This window comes from Nothobranchius furzeri, chromosome 6 (assembly GCF_043380555.1).
Source record: "Nothobranchius furzeri strain GRZ-AD chromosome 6, NfurGRZ-RIMD1, whole genome shotgun sequence".
NCBI lineage: Eukaryota > Metazoa > Chordata > Actinopteri > Cyprinodontiformes > Nothobranchiidae > Nothobranchius > Nothobranchius furzeri.
In genome coordinates, this window is record NC_091746.1 from 73,023,526 (window position 1) to 73,043,909 (window position 20,384).

The following is a 20,384-nucleotide window of genomic DNA, read 5'->3' on the forward strand; positions in this document are numbered from 1 at the left end:
TTTCTCCTCACCCCTTTTAGCAACTTTTATTGTCTGAGACAAATCAGGATTAGGAGGCCCATCAGTCTGAAACTGAATCTATTGATCCACAGAAACATTTGTCTCCATCCAATTCAATTCAAAAATACTTTATTAATCCCAGAGGGAAATTGATTAACTGATTAATTGATTGATTAATTGATCCTTTGCAAACGAAAAGATAAATTACATTAAAATATTATTTAAAGAAATGTTTGAACTTGGTGGTGTAGAAGCTGCACTTTAGTGAAAGTCTCCAAGGAGCATGTAGTTTTTAGGTCTTAACTAGATTACTCTGGTATTTAAAAACAAACAAACAAACAAAATCCCTTCCAGATTAAGACAGATATTTAGATAAATACTGCAGTAATCCCATCGGGTGAGCTGGTGATGATATCTGCATCATCAACATCAAAATATAAATCAAGAACTTTCTGAACTTCGCTTTTAACAGAAGCTCCCTTTAGTTTTTCCTTCCAATAATTAAATTCACAACAAATGGTCTCATATTAATAAATAACTTCTGCTGCTGTTTTGGAACAAAAGAAATTGTAAAATTTTCTGCATCATGTTGGAGACACTTAAAAATGGCCTCAGTGAAGAATATGTTCCTCAGTGTCGTTGTCAAAGCTTCCCAACCCGGATTCATGGCCTGGGCAGGTGTCTGCTGGTGTAAACGTCCTATAGAGAAGCTGTGCTTAGTTGTTTCCTGTGCAGATCTGACCACTCCTCTTCTCCTCAGAGCAGGTCCCAGACCAGTCTGTGGATGAGGTCTAGCACACACCGGTGCAAAAGCAGAGCTGAGGCCAGCACCATTTGGCGTATTCATGAAACAGACTCATGAGGCTTTCAAATGATGCTGGTGGTGTTAGAGGTCCATCTAAAGTCAGACGTCCTTACCTGTACCTTACGGCACTTACACACTAGCATCGGCTCCATCTGGACCAGGTTGAAAGCAGTGGCGGCTGGTGAATTGCTTTTTGGTGTGGCACACTTTAACAGGCGTTGTGCGGAAAAGAGCATACCAGCTGAGATTTGCGGGATCAGTTAGGAGAAGGTGCATGTGAATAATGTGTTGTTTAATAAATTTGTACTATTTACATGTTTCTTATCCATTTGCCTCCTTACAAAATAGTAGTTTATGGGCAGATAAATAAAAAAGATTTGTTATTTATTATTATTATTATTATTATCTTTAAAAAATTTGTAATTTTGAGTCACATTCTTGTTTTTTTTAAACCAGCAACAAAAATTCAAGCAGGCAGAAAAAAATATAAAACTACTCACTAAAGGGCTGAACGATCGATCGTTTTTGGACCGAAATTGCGATTTCAAACAGCACGATCACGTGACCATCAAAGCTGCGGTTTTAGCGGGTTTGACTGATCCAGGATCAGGTGTATAACTTTTTTTTTTACATCCGGGGGTTTTTCCGCCTGTGCCATGGCGGCGGCAAAAGCCAGCGTGTGGGGATACCGAGCCCAGCTCCACAGCTGTCAGATCTGCATGTTCAGGTTATTTCCCTGTTTTATGTTCCCACACACAGCGCTGCTAGAGCCGATAATAATGCACCGTAGGTGAGCCCGGGACAGAGAGAGAGAGAGAGAACGTAGTTGAGTAGGGGAGAGAGACCCCTTCTTTCCACCGGAGCCGTCAGCAGCAGCAGCAGGACTTGCTCTGCTGCTTGGCCCTTCCAACAAGACACGAAGCAGCAGGGGAACAGCCGTCACCGACAGAAGCAGGAGAAAACTACAACATGGCTCCAAAAGGTTTGTGTTTTATGTTCTGTCCATTTTATAATCGCCAATACGGACCTGAAAAACAAAGAAGACCGCTAGCTAGGTGATAACTTCTCACGGGGCCGCACAGTCAGTAACTTTTTTAAAAGTAAAGCAACCGGAAGAAAGTACGTTGCTTTATTCTGAAAATCTCGGGAGCTTCGCTCCGTTTCCGCGTCGATTTCCTGTCTTTCCTTCCCCAAAAATGTCGAACTTGACCCGTTTCAGAGGCGTCGCGCGTAGAAAATAGAACCGGCACGTACGCCGGGGACACACCGGCCGCGGAAGCCCCGCGAAGCGCCGAGAAGCGAATCGCTCACGAAATTCGGCCGCTGCTCGCCGCTCTTCAGTTCAGATCAGACGCGCCCCAGTCGCTGTGCGTCTCGGCTCAGCTGTAGTTTTTCTTTTAAACACTTGTTGTCCTCAATTTCCTCTCTGCCTTTTCTCAGCTCTTTTCCTCTACGTGTGTGTGTGTGTGTGTGTGTGTGTGTGTGTGTGTGTGTGAACCTATAGTATGAGTTGTTTCTGCCAGTTGAATCTCTTGGAACCCGCTCCAATTCTGCAGCTGTATCCTAGCAGTTTCTTCCGACATGGGAACGTAAATAATCATGTTTTTCGGGGGGCGTACAGCTCCTTGTGTTTCTCAACTTCCATAATTAATTTAAAGTCATCCATCTTAACTGCTTGCTTCAGACTTTCTGCCTCTCTGTCCTGTTTGCTCTGGTGAAAAGACACCCAAAACCACACCCCCTTCACGTGGTCACACACGCACACAAGTTCGATGTGTGTGTGTGTTCCTGTGGTTTTTCTTCAGTGTCTGATTACGAACACATTTGACTATTACGGAATTTTATTTTGAAATGCTTTATTTTGTTAAATTTACCGGCCTGCCTCTTATGTCGAGGTTTGACTTCCTGCCAGAATTGACGCGATTCACCCGCGGCTCACGAAAAAATAAAGCAGATGCCGAAACGATCGCTGCACGGCGTGGGCTGGAGCGCCGGCGCGAGGCGATTCGCGGCGCTTCGTGGCCCATGTGGTCTATAAAATAGCTTAACAAGGGAGCCGAATGAAGGCGGTCCCATTTTTGCGGCGCTTCTGCGGTCGGTGTGTCCCCGGCGTTAAGGGCCGCGACATGCTGCTGCTGAGACGCGGCCGACTCGAGCTGCTGACGGCTCCGGTGGAAAGAAGGGGTGAGGGCCATCCTCGGAACCGGAGGGTTGCAGGCTCGAGCCCTGTCTGTCGCAGTCATTGTGTCCTTGGGCAAGACACGTCACCTGCCTTGCCTGGTGGTGGTGATCGGAGGGGCCGGTGGCACCTGGTTACGGCAGCCTTGCCTCTGTCAGCGTGTCCCAGGGCGGCTGTGGCTGCAGCTCATCAGCATCAGAGTGTGAAAGTGCGTGGGTGAATGACTGGTACAGACCATCTGATTTATTTTTTGTTTTGTTTTACCTGCTGCTGTTTGACGTCCCAGACTTTACAGGAAACAAAAATTCAGACTTTTAAATCACCATAAAGAGATGTGATTAGAAAAGAAGAAACATGGAAAAAGGAGGAATCGTTTAAATCCTGTAGGAAAGACTCTTCATTCTGGTAATGGGATTGTTTGTTTGGGGATTCTGGAGGAGTCACCAGAATAACACTAAGTGTGCATAAATGCTCCTCTGGGTGTTTCCAACAATCACCAGTTAATTATCAGAGGGTAACCTTCCTGACCTGAACGGATGCTAATCCGAGGCGAGTACAACCCGGGTCCGAGTCGGGTCCTGCTGGGGCAGCATCTGTGCCATGAGTCCATTACAATCACCTTCATGTGAAGCATGACTGATGGCATGTTGGAAGTCCAGAAGAGCTCCTCGTCCTTGTTCCGGCACCTTTGTGTCCCGTTGTCTCCCTTTGAGCCAGCTTCTTCTGCCGTTGCTGTTTTCTCTTCTCTACGTCCAAACGACTCTTCTTTTATTTTAAAATCACTATTCTGTGGCCATCGCCTGTCAGCTTGGGGAGTAGGGGGGGGATGAAAAGTGTGTGTGTGTGTGTGTGTGTGTGTTTTGGAAACTGCAGGCTGCTGGTAATTGAAAAGCTGGGATGCCAACACCTGCAACCCTGTGACCTCTTACAGAGAGAATAACCATTGATTTCTACAAAGAAAGAGACGGAGCGACGAGGCAGGGGGCCAGGTAAAAGAGGAATTAGAGGAAAAAATTACAGGGGAAGAGCGAGGATGGAAAAAAAAATGAGGAACGCAATGGATGTAAACGGGAAAGGAGGCTTAAGATTCGGAAGGCGTCCCAAACGTAACGCACACACAGGTTCAGGGAGGTTCCAGCCGAATGTTTAACAACAGCAGTTTTGTTGTTCATCAACAGATGTTTTACTTAACTTGGTTATATAAAGGAGCGTGTAATCACTGAACTCTCATGTTGGCTAGGTCTCCTCTTCGTGTTGACTCCTGCCACACTGTTATCGGGTTATTTTTGTGTTTCTGCCGCCTGCATCAGCTCTTTTCTGCTCCGGGTTGCTCCATCTTCTCCTCCTGTAATCATTCCAGCATCCATCTCCTCCCATCAATCCACCTTGTCACTTCTCCCCTTTAACCCACCTAGTCCTCCCCTCCTCCCATCTCTCCACTTTTAATCACTCCATCCCATCCTCCTGGTCATCTTCTTCTGCCCGTTGCCGTGGAAACGGTGGTCCTTCCTCTGCCCGTTAATCTGATGACATTGTCTTTCTATTACTAGCAGGTCAGATGCCTGATAAGGAGGACTTGGCGTGGGAAAACGTTAGTCTCCATTAACTGCATGTGTGTGTGTGTGTGTGTGTGTGTGTGTGGGGGGGGGGGGGGTACGGAATCTAGAAGTGTTCTGATGAAGTATTTTGGATTTTTTAGAACGTTCCGGGTTTGACATTTTCATGCTTTAGTCTTTAGGTCGATTTTCTACAAAGGTTCACCTGAAGTCAGCGTCTCACTGCTGGAGACTAGTCAGAGACACAAGGTCCTGATAGAATTTGCCATTCTTACAAATAATTTTCTGTCTGGTTCAGATGGACGATGGCATCACAGACACATTTTTGTGAAGGCAGTTTGGCCACACCCTCTCAAATACACTGAACAAAAATATAAATGCAACACTTTTGTTTCTGCTCCCACTTTTCATGAGATGGACTTAAAGATCTAAAATTCATTCCAGATACACAATATCACCATTTCTCTCAAACATTGTTCACAAATCAGTCTAAATGTGTGATAGTGAGCACCTGTGCTTTGCTGAGATAATCCATCCCACCTCACAGGTGTGCCACATCAAGATGCTGATCTGACATCACGAGTAGTGCACAGGTGTACTTTAGACTGCCCACAATAAAAGGCCACCCTAGAATGTGCAGTTTTGTCTCACAGCAAAATGCCACAAGCATTGAGGGAGTCAACCAGATCGGTTGCTTGTGCACTGAATGTTCATTTCTCCACCATAAGCCATCTCCAAAGGCATTTCAGAGAATATGGCAGTACATCCAACTGGCCTCACAACCGCAGACGTCGTGTAACCACACCAGCCCAGGACCTCCACATCCAGCAGGTTCACCTCCAAGATAGTCTGAGACCAGCCACTCAGACAGCTGCTGAAACTATTGGTTTGCATAACCAAACAATTTCTGCACAAACCGTCTCAGGGAAGCTCAACTGCATGCTCGTCGTCCGCATCGGGGTCTTGACCTGACTCCAGCTCGTCGCCTCAACAGACTTGAGTGGGAAAATGCTCACATTCGATGGCGTCTGGCACGGAGAGGTGTTCTCTTCACAGATGAATCTTGGTTTACATTGTTCAGGGCAGATGGCAGACAGCGTGTGTGGCGTCGTGTGGGTGAGCGCTTTGCTGATGTCAATGTTGTGGATCGAGTGGTCCATGGTGGTGGTGGGGTTATGGTATGGGCAGGCATCTGTTATGGATGAAGAACACAGGTGCATTTTATTGATGGTATTTTGAATGCACAGAGATACAGTGATGAGATCCTGAGGCCCATTGTTGTGCCGTACATCCATGAACATCACCTCGTGTTTCAGCAAGATAATGCACGGCCCCATGTTGCAAGGATCTGTACACAATTCTTGGAAGCTGAAAATGTCCCAGTTCTTGCATGGCCAGCATACTCACCGGACATGTCACCCGTTGAGCATGTTTGGGATGTGCTTGACCGGCGTATACAACAGCGTGTACCAGTTCCCACTAATATCCAACAACTTCGCACAGCCATTGAAGAGGAGTGGACCAACATTCCACAGGCCACAATTGACAATCTGATAAACTCTATGCGAAGAAGATGTGTTGCACTGCATGAGGCAAATGGTGGTCACACCAGATACTGACCGGTTCTGAGTCCCCACACCCCCAATAAAGCAAAAAACTGCACAATCCAGAGTGGCCTTTTATTGTGGGCAGTATAAGGTACACCTGTTCACTACTCATGATGCCAGATCAGCATCTTGATGTGGCACACCTGTGAGGTGGGATGGATTATCTCAGCAAAGCAGAAGTGTTCACTATCACACATTTAGACTGATTTGTGAACAATGTTTGAGAGAAATGGTGATATTGTGTATCTGGAATGAATTTTAGATTTTTAAGTCCATCTCATGAAAAATGGGAGCAAAAACAAAGGTGTTGCGTTTATATTTTTGTTCAGTGTAAGTTTGTTTTCCATGGTTCTAAGTAGAGGTCGACTGTTATAGCCTGGCCAGCCATGTCAGTTCTTCCTTATGGGAAGCAAAGGGCCTGCTAATGCTCCCATTCAAATAATTAGAAAATAAAATGTTTTAACAAATTTCTCATGGAAACCATCACCATGGTTGTCTCCAACCTGTCTACATGCAGATTAGCTGAGTCAAGAAGTGTTAGAAATGTTTGGGACAGAAGGGTGAATGCCGGCGAACAAATAACGACAACATTTTAGCTATTATGAGAAAAACAGCAATTCCGAGGTAATGGGGCAGGATTTTTTATGTGTTCTGAAAACGTAGCCACGAACTCGTCACAGATTCTGTCTGAGATTGTTTTCCATGAGTCAGAAAGTTTGAGAAATGTGTAAAAACTAGGGCTGCTCCGATTGATTGGCCACAGATAATTATCGGCCGATTTTCCTGCAAAAGTGTGCGATCTGTGATCGCCGATCACTGCCTTTCATTTCCGACCTGGCACTGGCGCTTACTCTTCCCGGCCGGCAGTTCACCCTTCCGCTTCTCCCCGCTTAGTGCGCATGCGCGTGGCGGCAAACCCGCAAAGACAAACATGTCTGCCGTGTGGAACTTCTTTACGGTGTGCGAGAGTGATATTAAGTTTGCGTCTTGCAACACTTGCAACAAAAACATACCCTTCGGATGAAGCACTTCAAAAAAATTCAACACAACGAATTTGATCCGACATTTAAAGACTAAACACTTGGCGGAGCATGGTGAGTTTTTGAGGCTCACCGCAGACAATGAAAAGAAGCCAGCTAATGCTAATGCAGCCACAGTCAGACGGCAGCTAACGCAGCCGACGCTTGGAAACACTCGCCCTTATGAGCGTGACAGTCAAAAGGCTAAGCAAATTACCCGTAAAATCATCAAGTTTATTGGACTAGACGACCAGCCTTTTTCAGTTGTGGAAGACGCCGGATTCTGCCGACTACTAACCCACTTGGAACCTCGCTACATGCTACGGGGACGTAAATATTTCGCCGTCGTAGCCCTTCCAGAGCTCCACCAGACAGTGTTCTTTCATCGAGGGACTCTTTAAAGAAAGCGTCTCATCCTCTGTGAGTTTCACAAGTGACATTTGGAGCTCAGATGTCAGTCCTGTGTCAATGCTGAGCTTAACAGCTCACTGGATGTATCTGAATGTATCCTTAGTTACTTAATTTGATTTAGGCGGTGATGTGAGACATTGACTTTTTTTGCACTATTTGTAGCCTAAAGAGAGCCTTAATGTTTTCAATTTCTTATAAATTTTTACTGATATTACATAATTTGATGTGAAGTAAAACCATGTTTTTTCTGAATTAATATGTAACACATGCATTAGAACTCACCATAGCTAAATGAACAATTTACAGCCAATCTATGTAATTGGTATCGGTAATCGGCTGATTGGCCATGATCGGCCTCTTGGCTGATCGGTATCGGTGATCGGCAGATTAAAACCTGATCGGAGCATCCCTAGTAAAAACTGCAGGAGAAGTTGGAGATGTCCTCGTGTCGGACCTGAGAGGAAGTGAAGAGAATCTGGCATTTCACACGTGAGACTTTTTCACATCAAAGGAGACAATTCTGACAGGCTGTGAGGAAAAATGGAGAAAGACAATTTGCATGAACGTCCACGTAGGACACGTGTCCACGTTGTGCCCCATGTGAGCCGGTCAGCCTCACTAACAGTCACTGATGCGGAGCTCAGTGGGATTGTGGGAACGTCACATTCAACATCCAGGGAGGATTTGTGAAAATGCTGAAGATAAAAATCTGCTTGGATTTTGCAGCAGGAATAAAGAGAGAATCGGTTTGACATGGAGAAGACCAGAGTGATTCCTTTATTGATTTTTTTTCTTCTTTTATACATCGAGTGGAACATCATTAATCCCAAATATCTCCCTTTGATCATTTTATTCCACACAAGCTTGCAGTCACTTCTCTTTTCTGCTCGAAACCAAACTAAAATAACAAAAACAAACAGTTATGACTTTTGATCGGTAGAAAAATATTGAAACAATTGAATTAAGAAGCAGAACTAAGGACAAGTTTTGGTAAACATTTAGGTGTTATTTTTTAAGATGACTGATGTAAACAAAAAACAAGCATCACAGATCTGCCAGATTGACCTCTGACCTCTGACTGTTGGTGTCGCTGCTTCCGGAATCAAACTACTTTTATTCTTTTGTTTATTTACTTCCTTTTAAGTTCTAAAAGCTGCTTTTCCCTTCTGTTTCTGTTTAGTTGGTTAGGATAAAAATTCCAATGGAACATTTAAAAAATGTAATGTTACAGGAATTCTGCACCTGAGCCAGTCTCGTGGTTTCGGTTCTCCCAAACTTTAACGTTCATTCAGATAAATTAGTGCAATAATTATATAAAAACAAGTGAATTTTTTTCACATGAAGAAAATAAACAATAAAAGCTGTTACTGAATTAAACTCAAGATCAAATCAGGAATCTAGAAGAAACTGAAACAAAAGTTATCGTTTTTTTTTTTTTAGTGACACTGAATAAAATTCAACACTGGTTCCAAGTATGGAGCTTAAATCACATTTGTTCATCTTAAGGTTGAAATCTCGGGTTTACAGACACTTTAAACACTTTTAATTCACAGCGGCGTGTTGATAAAAATGTTAAATTCACTTAAACTAAAACATAAAAGAACATTTTTATCGTTTGACTCAAACTGCCAGATAAAAAAAAGTTTTTGTTTTTCTTGTTGTTCAAAGCGCCGTTGTTCTGCTCTATCTGCAGTAAAATGCTCTTTACTGGCCTCTAGAGGACAAACGTAAATCAGGCTTTTAGTTCATTTAAAGGTGAAGTTATTTTATTTTAAGTAAAACCAATCAGGCAAATCTTTGTTTTGCAGCCAACATGTTGAGATTGCGATTAGAGCTTTCAAGAATTTTGAAGGATTTGTGTTTTTAATTTGTAAAGTTCTCTAATCACATGTCTTTTTTATTGTCAAACTCAGTTTCAATAAAAACAACATAAAAATATGTCCAGTACTAAATGTTTTCACTCATTTGAACATAATTTTTTTTGTTTTAAGTGAATAAATGAAATTAAATGTTTTTGTCTGGCTGCTTTTTTAAACACTCAAAGGCCGACTGGTTCCCAATTACCCATAAACTATTAGCATAGATGCTAACAACTTACTTTAGTTAAAGCTTTCAGCAGGTCAAAGGTCACAAACAAATGTTTGAGTTTATGGTGTATAGCGTTGGGAATAAAACAGGAAAATGAGTAAAAAAGGGTGAATGTTTGGAATCGGTGCGTTAGCTAAAACCAGCTAATACAGCGCGATGTGATGCAAGAAAGAGAGGAAAACCCTCTTCGGCATCATTCCAGGGATGTTCCCAATCCCAAAATATATCCATGATGGGATGTAAATCAAAAACAGACCAAAGTAATGATTTTAAAGGATGTATTCCTCCGTCCGTGGCAGGTGGGACAGAGAGACGAACATCAATACATCAAGAAGAAGAAGAGCTGAGAATACAACAAGCAGTTCGTATTTTTGGTATTGGCGCATCTTTCACCACCACAAAACATCACAACTTAAAAACGTATAAAGCTTTTCCCCCACATTGGTTTCTTAAAGTTACAGTTTCTAAAAAAGGAAGTAGAACAAGTGAATAACTTATGACTAATAGAACGTCGTCTAACACTAGTGTCTATGAGGTATTTCTGCAACAGTTTGATGAAGAACGCCAGGTCTGCGCACAAGTCACAGCTTTTTTCTGCTTCTTAACCGCCAGAAAAGGAAAGAAAAATGAGAAAAAGCTGCAACAAAACCTGTTTGAATACTGATTTCAGGAATTAGGTCAGCTCCAGCATAAAACGGCTGATTTTCACAGCTTAAAATAGGTTTTAATTGCAATACAACATCCCTTTCCCTGCAGTTTGGAATCATTTTACTACGATTGTCATGATAGTGGAAGTGAGTAAAGAGTAATGAGAAAACTCTTTAGTACTTTGTTTAAAAATATGAAATATTCGTAATAAAAAGGTAAAAATGTTTCTTTACTATTTATGTGAATACGATTTTGGTAGCAATCAGAAAACGTTGCTTTAGTGAATTCAGAAAACCGTTTTATGGCTGCTTATGTGTTAAAAAAATCCTTTTTTCACTCCACATTTATTTATTGTTCCAGAAATGAATGTAAGATTGTTTATTTTGGTTTCAGGTGCTGTTTAAAAGTACAATAAAATAAAATAATAAAACTTCAGAGAAAAGTTCAGCCTAGCAGAAATGAAATATGAGAAAGTTGGAACAGGAAGAAAGGATCTAATATTCAGCTCAGACCTTTAAAATGTTTATGTCTTTACGGGTCTACAACATTTAAAGCAGAATTTAGAGTTTTTGACTCTTAAAGAGCAAGTCACCCCCAAATCAACTCTTTTTTTCCCCTGATAAACTATATAAATGTGTGTCTAATCGTGCTGCAGACACGTGTAGTCAATAGTTTTGCACTTTAGTGCATTTTAGTTAAAATTAAAATTTTCTGCCTAAAACTGTCAGTGTTGTGCCGTTGTCAGGTAAAAACTCTGCGCTGCATTTCAATTTAAATCTGCCATCGCTATTGGCTAAGAGGTACCCTAGGACGCTATGATGTCACAGTGTCGTTGTGAGCCTGTTTGTGTATTTGTTAGTGGCTCCGCCCTCTCGGTCTGCTAGGCAACTGCATTTGTTGCATTTGTCAAACAGGAAGTGGGAGTGGAGTGATACTCTGGTAGGGGGTGACTTACTCTTTAAGCAAGGCAAGGTTCCATTTTTGTTTTAGAAAATGGAACCTTGCCTTGCCTTGCTTGGGTTGGGGTGACATTTGCATCTAACGTTGTTAGTCTTTTTGTTGCCATTCAACTAAAGGTTTTCTGGTTCTTCCTCTGCAGCCTGATCAAAAACACAACTAACCAAGGATTCATGTTCCCTAATTGTGTGGTGCCTGAACACAAAAATAATTTTATTCTACAACTGTACACAAACACCTAACCACCGATTAATGCTGCGTAAGCCTCGCCGTGTCTAAACGCCACTATTTGTGCTGCTTGTCAAGTATTTTATATCGAAACAGAAACGAGTAAAGTATTTAGGGTTGCTCAGACGAAGGCGGCAGTGAACATCAAAACATGTCAGCTAAGTTGGTCCCACAGTGGAGCTACCACCACACCAGCAGTAGCCTTCCTGCTACCAATATCTCAGCTAGCTGGACTTCTCTGCAAGCAAATAAAGTGTGATACAGTGCAACGCCAGCCTTCATAGAAAAAAAAGGTAGGCCTTGGACCCTCGTTGAAGCTAGCTAATACTGCTGCTATCACAACAATGCCAACAAATAGTCCATCCTGGCCACAGAAGACATTCATGCTGCCTAATCTAAAAAACCGAAGTCCATCGGATGTTTTCCAAAACCTAAAATCTGGTCCAGTAAATATTTAACGTAAAATGAGTCAGTTTTAGCTTTTGTTACAGGAGCTGGGTTGTGCTTAAGAAAAAACCATTGTTGGCATATTATGGGAATTTTTTAATGCTAATTTTAAGGAGCTGGGAAAGATGTTATGAGTGTGAAGCTGTTTTTTTATTCCCAACCAGACATTCCCTCTAAAAGGGAACCTGTTGAGCGTAGTGGCATCATAGCGGTTGCTACGCAGAGCCAAAGTTAGCAGAAAACAGTTTGTCCAATTAAAAACGGTCTGAAAAGCTGGCTGATTGTAAAGAAACAAGGTGTGGGTTCGAACAAAGAGTGCTCGTCTCATCCAGACATCTACGAAGCGACTCCTTGTTAAAGAACCTTCCTTGTTTTGGCTTTTGTTGCAGATTTTTCTCAAACTAAATGATGTTTTTCTCTTTTAATACTTTGGCTCAAGTCAAATGAACTGACCGCTGTCTCGCCGCTCTTCACACTTATGATTTTAGAAGAGGAAACCGAGACAGAAAACCTAAAAAACACAAAGAGGGGGAAAAAAAAGAAGCAGAAAAGCTTGTAACTGTGCGCAGGCCGTCCTGCAGAGGAAACAAATCTTTGGTTTCTTTGGTTTCATCAACACGATTAAAAGGACAAATGGAAAGTCAGTGAGGTAGCCTCTTTGGTTCTCACTACTCAAATAGATGGTTAGGGTTGTTTTTTTAATACTTTTTACACACAGACAAGGTCCGTCTTGGAAGCAGCTCGCTTTAAGGGATGCCTCAGTTGAAAACAAGTGGGTGTGTCTGCATTCACGCCGTCGCATACAGCCGGCTTGATTATAACGTGATGTATACATCACTTCCTGTTTACCATAACGTACAGCACAAACAAAAGCAATCCCGCTTAATCTGCACGAGTGTTTTAAAATGTGCTCTTTAGAGCAAAAGTCAAGCTTTTATTTGACCTCTACCTTTTAAGCTCCTCACAAATTTCTTTGTGGATTTTTAGAGATTTTTCCCAAAGGTTCCGATTTTAACCGGCGCATGAGCAGCGTGGATGGAAACACAGGTCATTGGCCTCTCCAAATTCTCTTTGGTGGGTCGGTTTAGAACAACATGTGGCCCCTTTTCACCTGATCAAGTGTCACCAACATCAGTCAGAAGTTCATTGCTTGTTCGACAATGGTCGGCAAAATGCAAATGCACTAAAAACAAAACAAAATCAGCAGTTTGTGTCTGAAGAATCCCGATTGAGTAAAGAGAAACAGATGCGTTGCTCATAATTCAGCAGAACATTACTTCTTATCAGGAGACTCATCATTACCAGGGTAAATCAAATAAAACAGAATAGAAAAACTAGAGTGGCTAAAAGCAAGCGTTGACATTCAGAAGTACTCGAGTCTAATCGGACATTCCTACATTGTTCTGACAGTAAATCTAAACATTCATAACACCACGTTTCATTTGCTTCATAAAATTAACTAAAAATAAATTAACAGGCTTGGCATAAGCACTGCATCTTTGATGCAACTATCATTCTTAAATACTCATAAATATTAATAAAAAAACAATTACATCTAATTAAATAACATTAAATTATCAGGAAGTATAAAACTAGTGTGTTCTAAAACACCTCGTAAATAAATATGGCATCAAACAGAAAGAAAAGAGAACAAACCATGTAAACTTTGGCAAAGCTAATCGGCATTAAGGGGAAAAGGGTACGGAGGGAGATTTGGCAACAAAATTTGTTCGCTTAAATTACTTCACAATTAAAAAAAAATGTATATCACAGTAAAAAAGTAATCACATATTGCAAAAACCTAGGAAGTACCATAGTGTTTGTAATTGTCAAAAAAAAAAATACAACAACAACCTTAAAAACAAGCGATGAAAACCTCACCGAAGTGAACAGTTTTTGGTTTCGTATTCTTCTGTTTTCTCACCTTTTATTTTTCATCTGGCAGGTTTATCCTCTTTTACATCTAGACAGAACTGCAAGTGGGAATGAAAAAATGGCCCCCACCCCCCTGAGCCAAAATCCACGCCCCTCCATTGGGCGTGGCCAGCAAGATGGCGGAGCCAGGCGGGTGGAGTTTCTCTTTGGACTAGAAGCTTTACATACAGAAAAACAGAGAGAAAACTAAAGATAAAGCTATTTGACCGACTTTTTAGCAGTTTCTCTCAGCAGTTATGGATTTGGTGTTTTATTTGGTTTTGTTTCATGTCATAAGGATCAGCGTCGTTCCTCCCCCCCCGAAGAGTGAGCTATTAATATTTTCATGTTCGATCAGCACTCCCTTTGGAGGTTTTTTCTCCAGCATGGCAACTTGAACAAACTGTGCTGTGCTAAAGACATTTTTAAACGCTTGCTGTTGGTTGATTTGAATATTCCCAGTTAGGAAAGAGGAGCAACTTATTTTAAGGGGAAAAAGTCTAAAGCTTTTTAAGACTTTGCTTTCTACTGTTAAATTTCTCACAGGTAAATAACAATTGTGGTAGTTTTAAGCTAGCCTTGCCATTAGTAGCAGAGATGGGGGAATTGTGGCAACAACACGTCATCTCCATGCCATGGGTGTTTCTCAGTGTCAAGGCGCCTGGCCATGTGAGGCGATGTCTTGCGAGGCCAGGTGTCTTGCTTACGAGGACACCGTCCTGCCAAAGAAAACGGGCAAATGGAACAGACTTGCATCACGTGACTGCGGCTTCCACGGCCATCACGTAACATCACGGGAGATAACGTTATATTTTATACGTATTAGTTTCAATATAAATTTATAATGAGCCTTTTACTTTTTAAATTGTGTTTTATTAAATTAAGAATATAAGCGAGTTACTACCTGCTAGCCACCAAAGCTGCAACTACTAAGCAACTAACCAACCATAGATAACTTATTTGTATCTAAAAAAAACATTTTAAATTAGCTGACTTACTTTTAAACTTGAAAATTTTCCCCGAAGTAGCTGCCGGCTTCTCATCCGCCGTCCTTTTGAAAATACCGCGGTGTATTGTGGGTAATTTTTGACCAAGGCTAGGCTACAAGACACCTCCTGTGTATCCTCGCACAACTAGCTAAACGGTTAACAAACGGAAAACGCGCGCCTCGGTAGAACATGAACATTGGAACACGTCTTGGCGGCTCCCGATGACGTATCTCCTAGGCAACCCATGCGAGGCCAAGACATCAAGACAAGGTTCCCTGGCATTGAGAAACACCCCATGTTTTTCTTCAGCTCAGCAACTAAACCAGGTGACTTCAATCCGCACAGCAAGTGAACCTGGTTCAGTTGCTAAGCAGAACAAAAACACGGCATGGAGATGACTTGTTGAAGCCACAGTTAGTAGTTTTAAAAAGAAGCTTAAACAAACTTGACTTTGGCTGTCATCAAATTAATGTTTAGGTTTAAATGTGAATGAATTAAAGACTTGAAGGTAAATAAATGAATGTGTCCAACCTGATTAAACACGGGAAAAGGTAGTAACCGTACACTACCGCCAGCACAGCAGGAAATCTTTGGTATGCACTGCACATGTCAGTTAGCGTAACACTGTCACTCCTTTACCAGTGTATTATTCTGTAGAAATTTAAAAGAAAAATGAAAGGAAAAGTTAATTTTGATGAAGCCTTTTTGAAAGGTTATTCCTAATTCACCAAAATCAAATATGATCAAAGCCTAGAGCTTTTAGCAGCTTCTGTCTCCACAGCTGACAATTGTTGGATGTAAGCTTTAGCTAAAAGATTTGGATTAAAACGTATCATGGCTGTTTTTTCATGCATACGTAGAAACCAATTACACTAAAATGTGTTCATGTTTTTGCAATAAAAGTGCTTTGCAGTAAAATAAACATTAATGAGCTAATTAGCTTACGGGCTAATCATGTAGCACTGGGAAAAACATTCTAAAGAAGAGTTTAATGGAATTTAATTGGGCTAAAGCTAACTGTACTATTTCACAAATGCAGTAAACAAATTTTGTTGCTCTCATGGAAAGTTTTAGTAGGTTAACATCATTAATACCCACAGCACACCGTTAGCATCATTAGCATCGCGCTGTAGATGTGTCCCCTCCTGGAGTGTGAATTCCCCGGTTGGGGGGGTGGGGGGGAGGAAAACTGCTACCGGAGTTAACGGTGAATCTTTGGTTTGTTAGCTGATGAGGTTTCTGTTGTTCTTTTAACCGTTTTTTTTTTCCATTTTGTTATTTTTTTCTTTGAAAAACTGCATAGGCACACGTTAAAGACACTCTTCAACTGTGAGAGACACATTAATGTTCTGCCTTTTTGGTGAGTCGGAGAGAAGAAAATGGGTGACGGTATTTTTGGTTTCGTCCCTCCTTCCCGTGTGTTTTTTCTTTTTTTTTTTATACCCTTTTCAGTCCCCAGCTTGCTTCCCGTTAAAGCCCACTTGATGCAGCATCAGACTGAACAAAGCTACTTCACCTCTTCCGCAATGTCGTCCTTTCCTTCCATCTCTTCTTCCTTGACATCGTTGCCGCCATTCTTTTTTATCCTTTTTTTGGAATAATTCTTTTCCATCTTGAGTAAGGTTTTTTTCCATTTGTTGGAACAGTTAGGTGCAGAAAAAGGTTTTCTTTGGTTTCGATTTTTCAATAAATAGAAAAAGTCTCAAGTGTCCTTATTTTGTTTAAAATGTTCGTAAAGCCTTTGGCTGCCTTTAACCAGGCCAAGTCTAAGCCTGGAGTTTTCTAAGGAGGGGCTGCTGACTGACGCCTTTGCTTTGGTTAGATTTTCTTTTTGGTTTGATAGCTTGAATGAAAGATGATTAATGAGGTGATAGTTGAAAGTAAAGACTGCTAAAACAGAGCTGGAGGTGATGTTGTTGAGTGTATTGGCTGCGTTGGTATTTACATAAGTCTGTACAGTCTAACAAATAAAGAAAAAAAACAAGGATTATTTAAAGTTTATGGCTGAATATTTATTTAAATCCTTTGTTTGCAACGTTGAGACAGCTGAATCTCGATGAGGGACAAACTTTACAGGCATCGTCTTTAGATTGTCCTCTTTAACTATTACAAAGGCCCTGATTCGCCTAGAAAGTTTGTCCTCCAGTAGTTCAGGTGGTCTCTCTGTTCTACCGTTTAATTGTGATGGAAATGTTGGGTCATGTTTTAATGGCAGCTGGACGTTTTCAAAAGCATCTTGGCTTTAGGGAATATTTTAAGTCAAAAGTTTATTCAGAACATTTTTTATCATAAAAATATTCTATAAAAAGAAAAAAACACGTCTGAATTTAAACTTTTGAAAAAAAAAATTTAAATTATTGACCAAGTATCTGTAGCTTGAAAATTGGGTTTTTGGTAAGAAAAAAATTCCTGGCTTTCTGTCTGAGGAAAACTACTTTTTCATCACGACGCTAACATATTAAAATGGTTAGAAAAACTAGTTATATTTTTATTTGTAGAAACATTCTATTGGCAAAGGATTGGGAATTTTGTAGAAAAATAACTAAATGTTTCCTTTACAAATGGTGTTTTTTGAAGATTGGCTACCAGATTTTTTAACCAACTATCCGTCAGTTTATTTATCACACATTTTATCGCTAAAAAAAATCTAAAACTAGAGCAACAACTAAAACCAGGATGCTCTGAAAAGGGGCCGCCTTCTTGAATGAGTTTTGATTAGAAATGCCCGGGGAATTGGGTTTGGTCACGGTGGAGACTTTGGTAAAACTTTCAGGAAATGACTCTTTAAAGTTGCATTTGTTTATGTAAAATCAAGTTGTATTTTTATGAATATACGTGTTTGTACGTTACACCATGATGTGACACATGCCGAATGGATTTCAGCCACTTTTTAGAAAATATGGCATCCTGAGTTTTTCTAAGATGCAAAGCCCACTCGGCTCGGCTGTTAGCCCCGGTTCTATTGCAAAGAAAATGTGCTTCAAGATTGTGCTCACGTACACATGTCACAAAAATACTCCACTGAACGCTAAATATGCCGAGAAAGCTTGTACTAAATTTCTGTCGGATGAGTGCTTTGGTGCAAATGTTTGTGCTTGCATATTTTGCCGTTTTCTTACTTCGAAAGCTCATGCTACCTTCTTTAAAGAGTCAAATCATTGAGTGTAGGACAGATGATGGCATTGAGGGTTTGGGAACCATCTTGAATTCTGATTCATTAAAACTATTCAGCATCCTGAAATGACCTGTGTTTGGCCCAAAGTCTCTGTTTAAAATCCAACAGTTTTCCAAATGTAAGCTGTGCGTTTTCTGAAAACCTCCTGAATGAAAACCCTGCCCCAAACTGAAGAGTCTTTGGATATTTAAGGGCTAGAATAAACCAAAATTTCCACAGAAAATGTTAATATCCCAGAGCTTCCATCACATTCTGCAGTCATAAAGCTTTCCTTGGTTTCATGTTTGGTTGTTTCCTAGCTTATATTGCATAATAGAAAACATACATTGTCTTCTAGTCTTTGGTTTTTGGGCTAGAGTGTCAGCCTGTTATCCTAAAGGAGACATCAGCAGTGAAAGTCCATGATTCAAAAGGTCCCCCAGTGAGATTTGTTGGTTTCTAGATGGTTTTACCCTTCAGCTTTCTTTATGGACGTATGATAATTTTGCAAAAGGCGATTTGGCTACAAGTCGTGGCAGTGAGCAGCCCCTCTCAGTTTGTCACCCTCAGTGAAAAAAAAAAAGGTTTGGTGTTCCGCCCCGTTTTGACCGGATGAAACGTCGACCCACTCCCCCAATCCATCCCAGTGTCTCCACTGAATCCAGTGAAGACCCCTCCCCATTGCTCCCCTCCCTCCTCTTAACCTCGCTGTCTCCCATCATGCTTTGGTACAAGTGCTGGACGCTGAGGACAGTGCCCCAGGGCTGGCTCCGTCATCTGTCCATTTGTCCAGGCTCCGGCGACGGGCATTCATGAAGAAGTTGCTTACAGTGGTGAGTTCGAGGCCCAGCTGCTGCGAGATTGTGAGCTGCATCTCCTTGGATGGCCGTTTGTTCTCCTTGAAGATGGCCAACAGGGTGCGCCGCTGCAAGTCGGTAAAGACGAGCCGCGACTTCTTTGGTGTGTTGTTGCGATCCTTCGCTGTGTCCTGCTCCTTCCGTTTACACGCTAAGCAGCACAAAGGAAAAAGGGTTTTGGGGAAAAGAACAAAGAACAGAGTTTTAGTGTTTGTTTTTGAATAAATAAACATAAAAAAGTTTAAATAATTTTTTTTGTAGAACCGATCTAAAAAGCTCCTGTTGTGAATTTGTAGTTTTAATTCACAAGTAGGGCTGGGTGGAATCAATATCCTCATATGTTGAGGATTTCACTTCGATAACAATACATGTACAATAACAATACATGTACGATAACAATACATGTACGATAACAATACATGTAGATAACAATACATGTAGATAACTACATGGACGATTACTACATGGATGATAACTACATGAGCGATAACTACATGTACGATAACTACATGAAGGATAACCACATGAACGATAACTACATGAACGATAACTACATGGACGATAACTACGTGGACGATAACTACGTGTACGATAACTACATGTACGATAACTACATGAAGGATAACTACATGAAGGATAACTACATGAACGATAACTACATGTATGATAACTACATGTACGATAACAAAAAATAAATAAATTGTAAGTCGCTTTTGGTAAAAGCGTCTGCTAAGCACATAAACATAAACATAACTACATGAAGGATAACTACAGGAACGATAACTACATGAACGATAACTACATGGACGATAACTACGTGGACGATAACTACGTGGACGATAACTACGTGGACGATAGCTACGTGTACGATAACTACATGAACGATAACTACATGGACGATAACTACGTGGACGATAACTATGTGGACGATAACCTAGTGTACGATAACTACATGAAGGATAACTGCATGTACGATAACTACATGAAGGATAACTACATGAACAATAACTACATGTACGATAACTACATGTACGATAACTACATGAAGGATAACTACATGAAGGATAACTACATGAAGGATAACTACATGAACGATAACTACATGTACGATAACTACATGTACGATAACTACATGAAGGATAACTACATGAAGGATAACTACATGAAGGATAACTACATGAAGGATAACTACATGTACGATAACTACATGTACGATAACTACATGGACGATAACTACATGAACGATAACTACGTGGACGATAACTACGTGTACGATAACCACGTGGACGATAACCACGTGGACGATTACTACATGTACGATAACTTCATGAACGATAACTACATGTACGATAACTACATGGACGAAAACTACATGAACGATAACTACGTGGACGATAACTATGTGTACGATAACTACATGTACGATAACTACATGTATGCATAGACACAAAGGTTGTCCACTAGATGGGGCTGTCACGTGTATCTTATTGAGTCATGCTGACACGTGACTCGTGGTGGGACAGCT

At 41.1% G+C, this 20,384-nt stretch overlaps 1 protein-coding gene across 1 annotated transcript in view; it reads right to left on the reverse strand.

Moving 5' to 3' along the window:
* Nucleotides 1-8,324: 8,324 nt before the first annotated feature.
* onecut2 (one cut homeobox 2) overlaps nucleotides 8,325-20,384 on the reverse strand; it is a 60,105-nt gene continuing 48,045 nt past the window's right edge. The window contains exon 2 of the mRNA XM_015943440.3: nucleotides 8,325-19,010. Coding sequence (XP_015798926.1) covers nucleotides 18,721-19,010 — 290 coding nt within the window. The 3' untranslated portion in view covers nucleotides 8,325-18,720. The remainder of the gene's footprint in view (nucleotides 19,011-20,384) is intronic.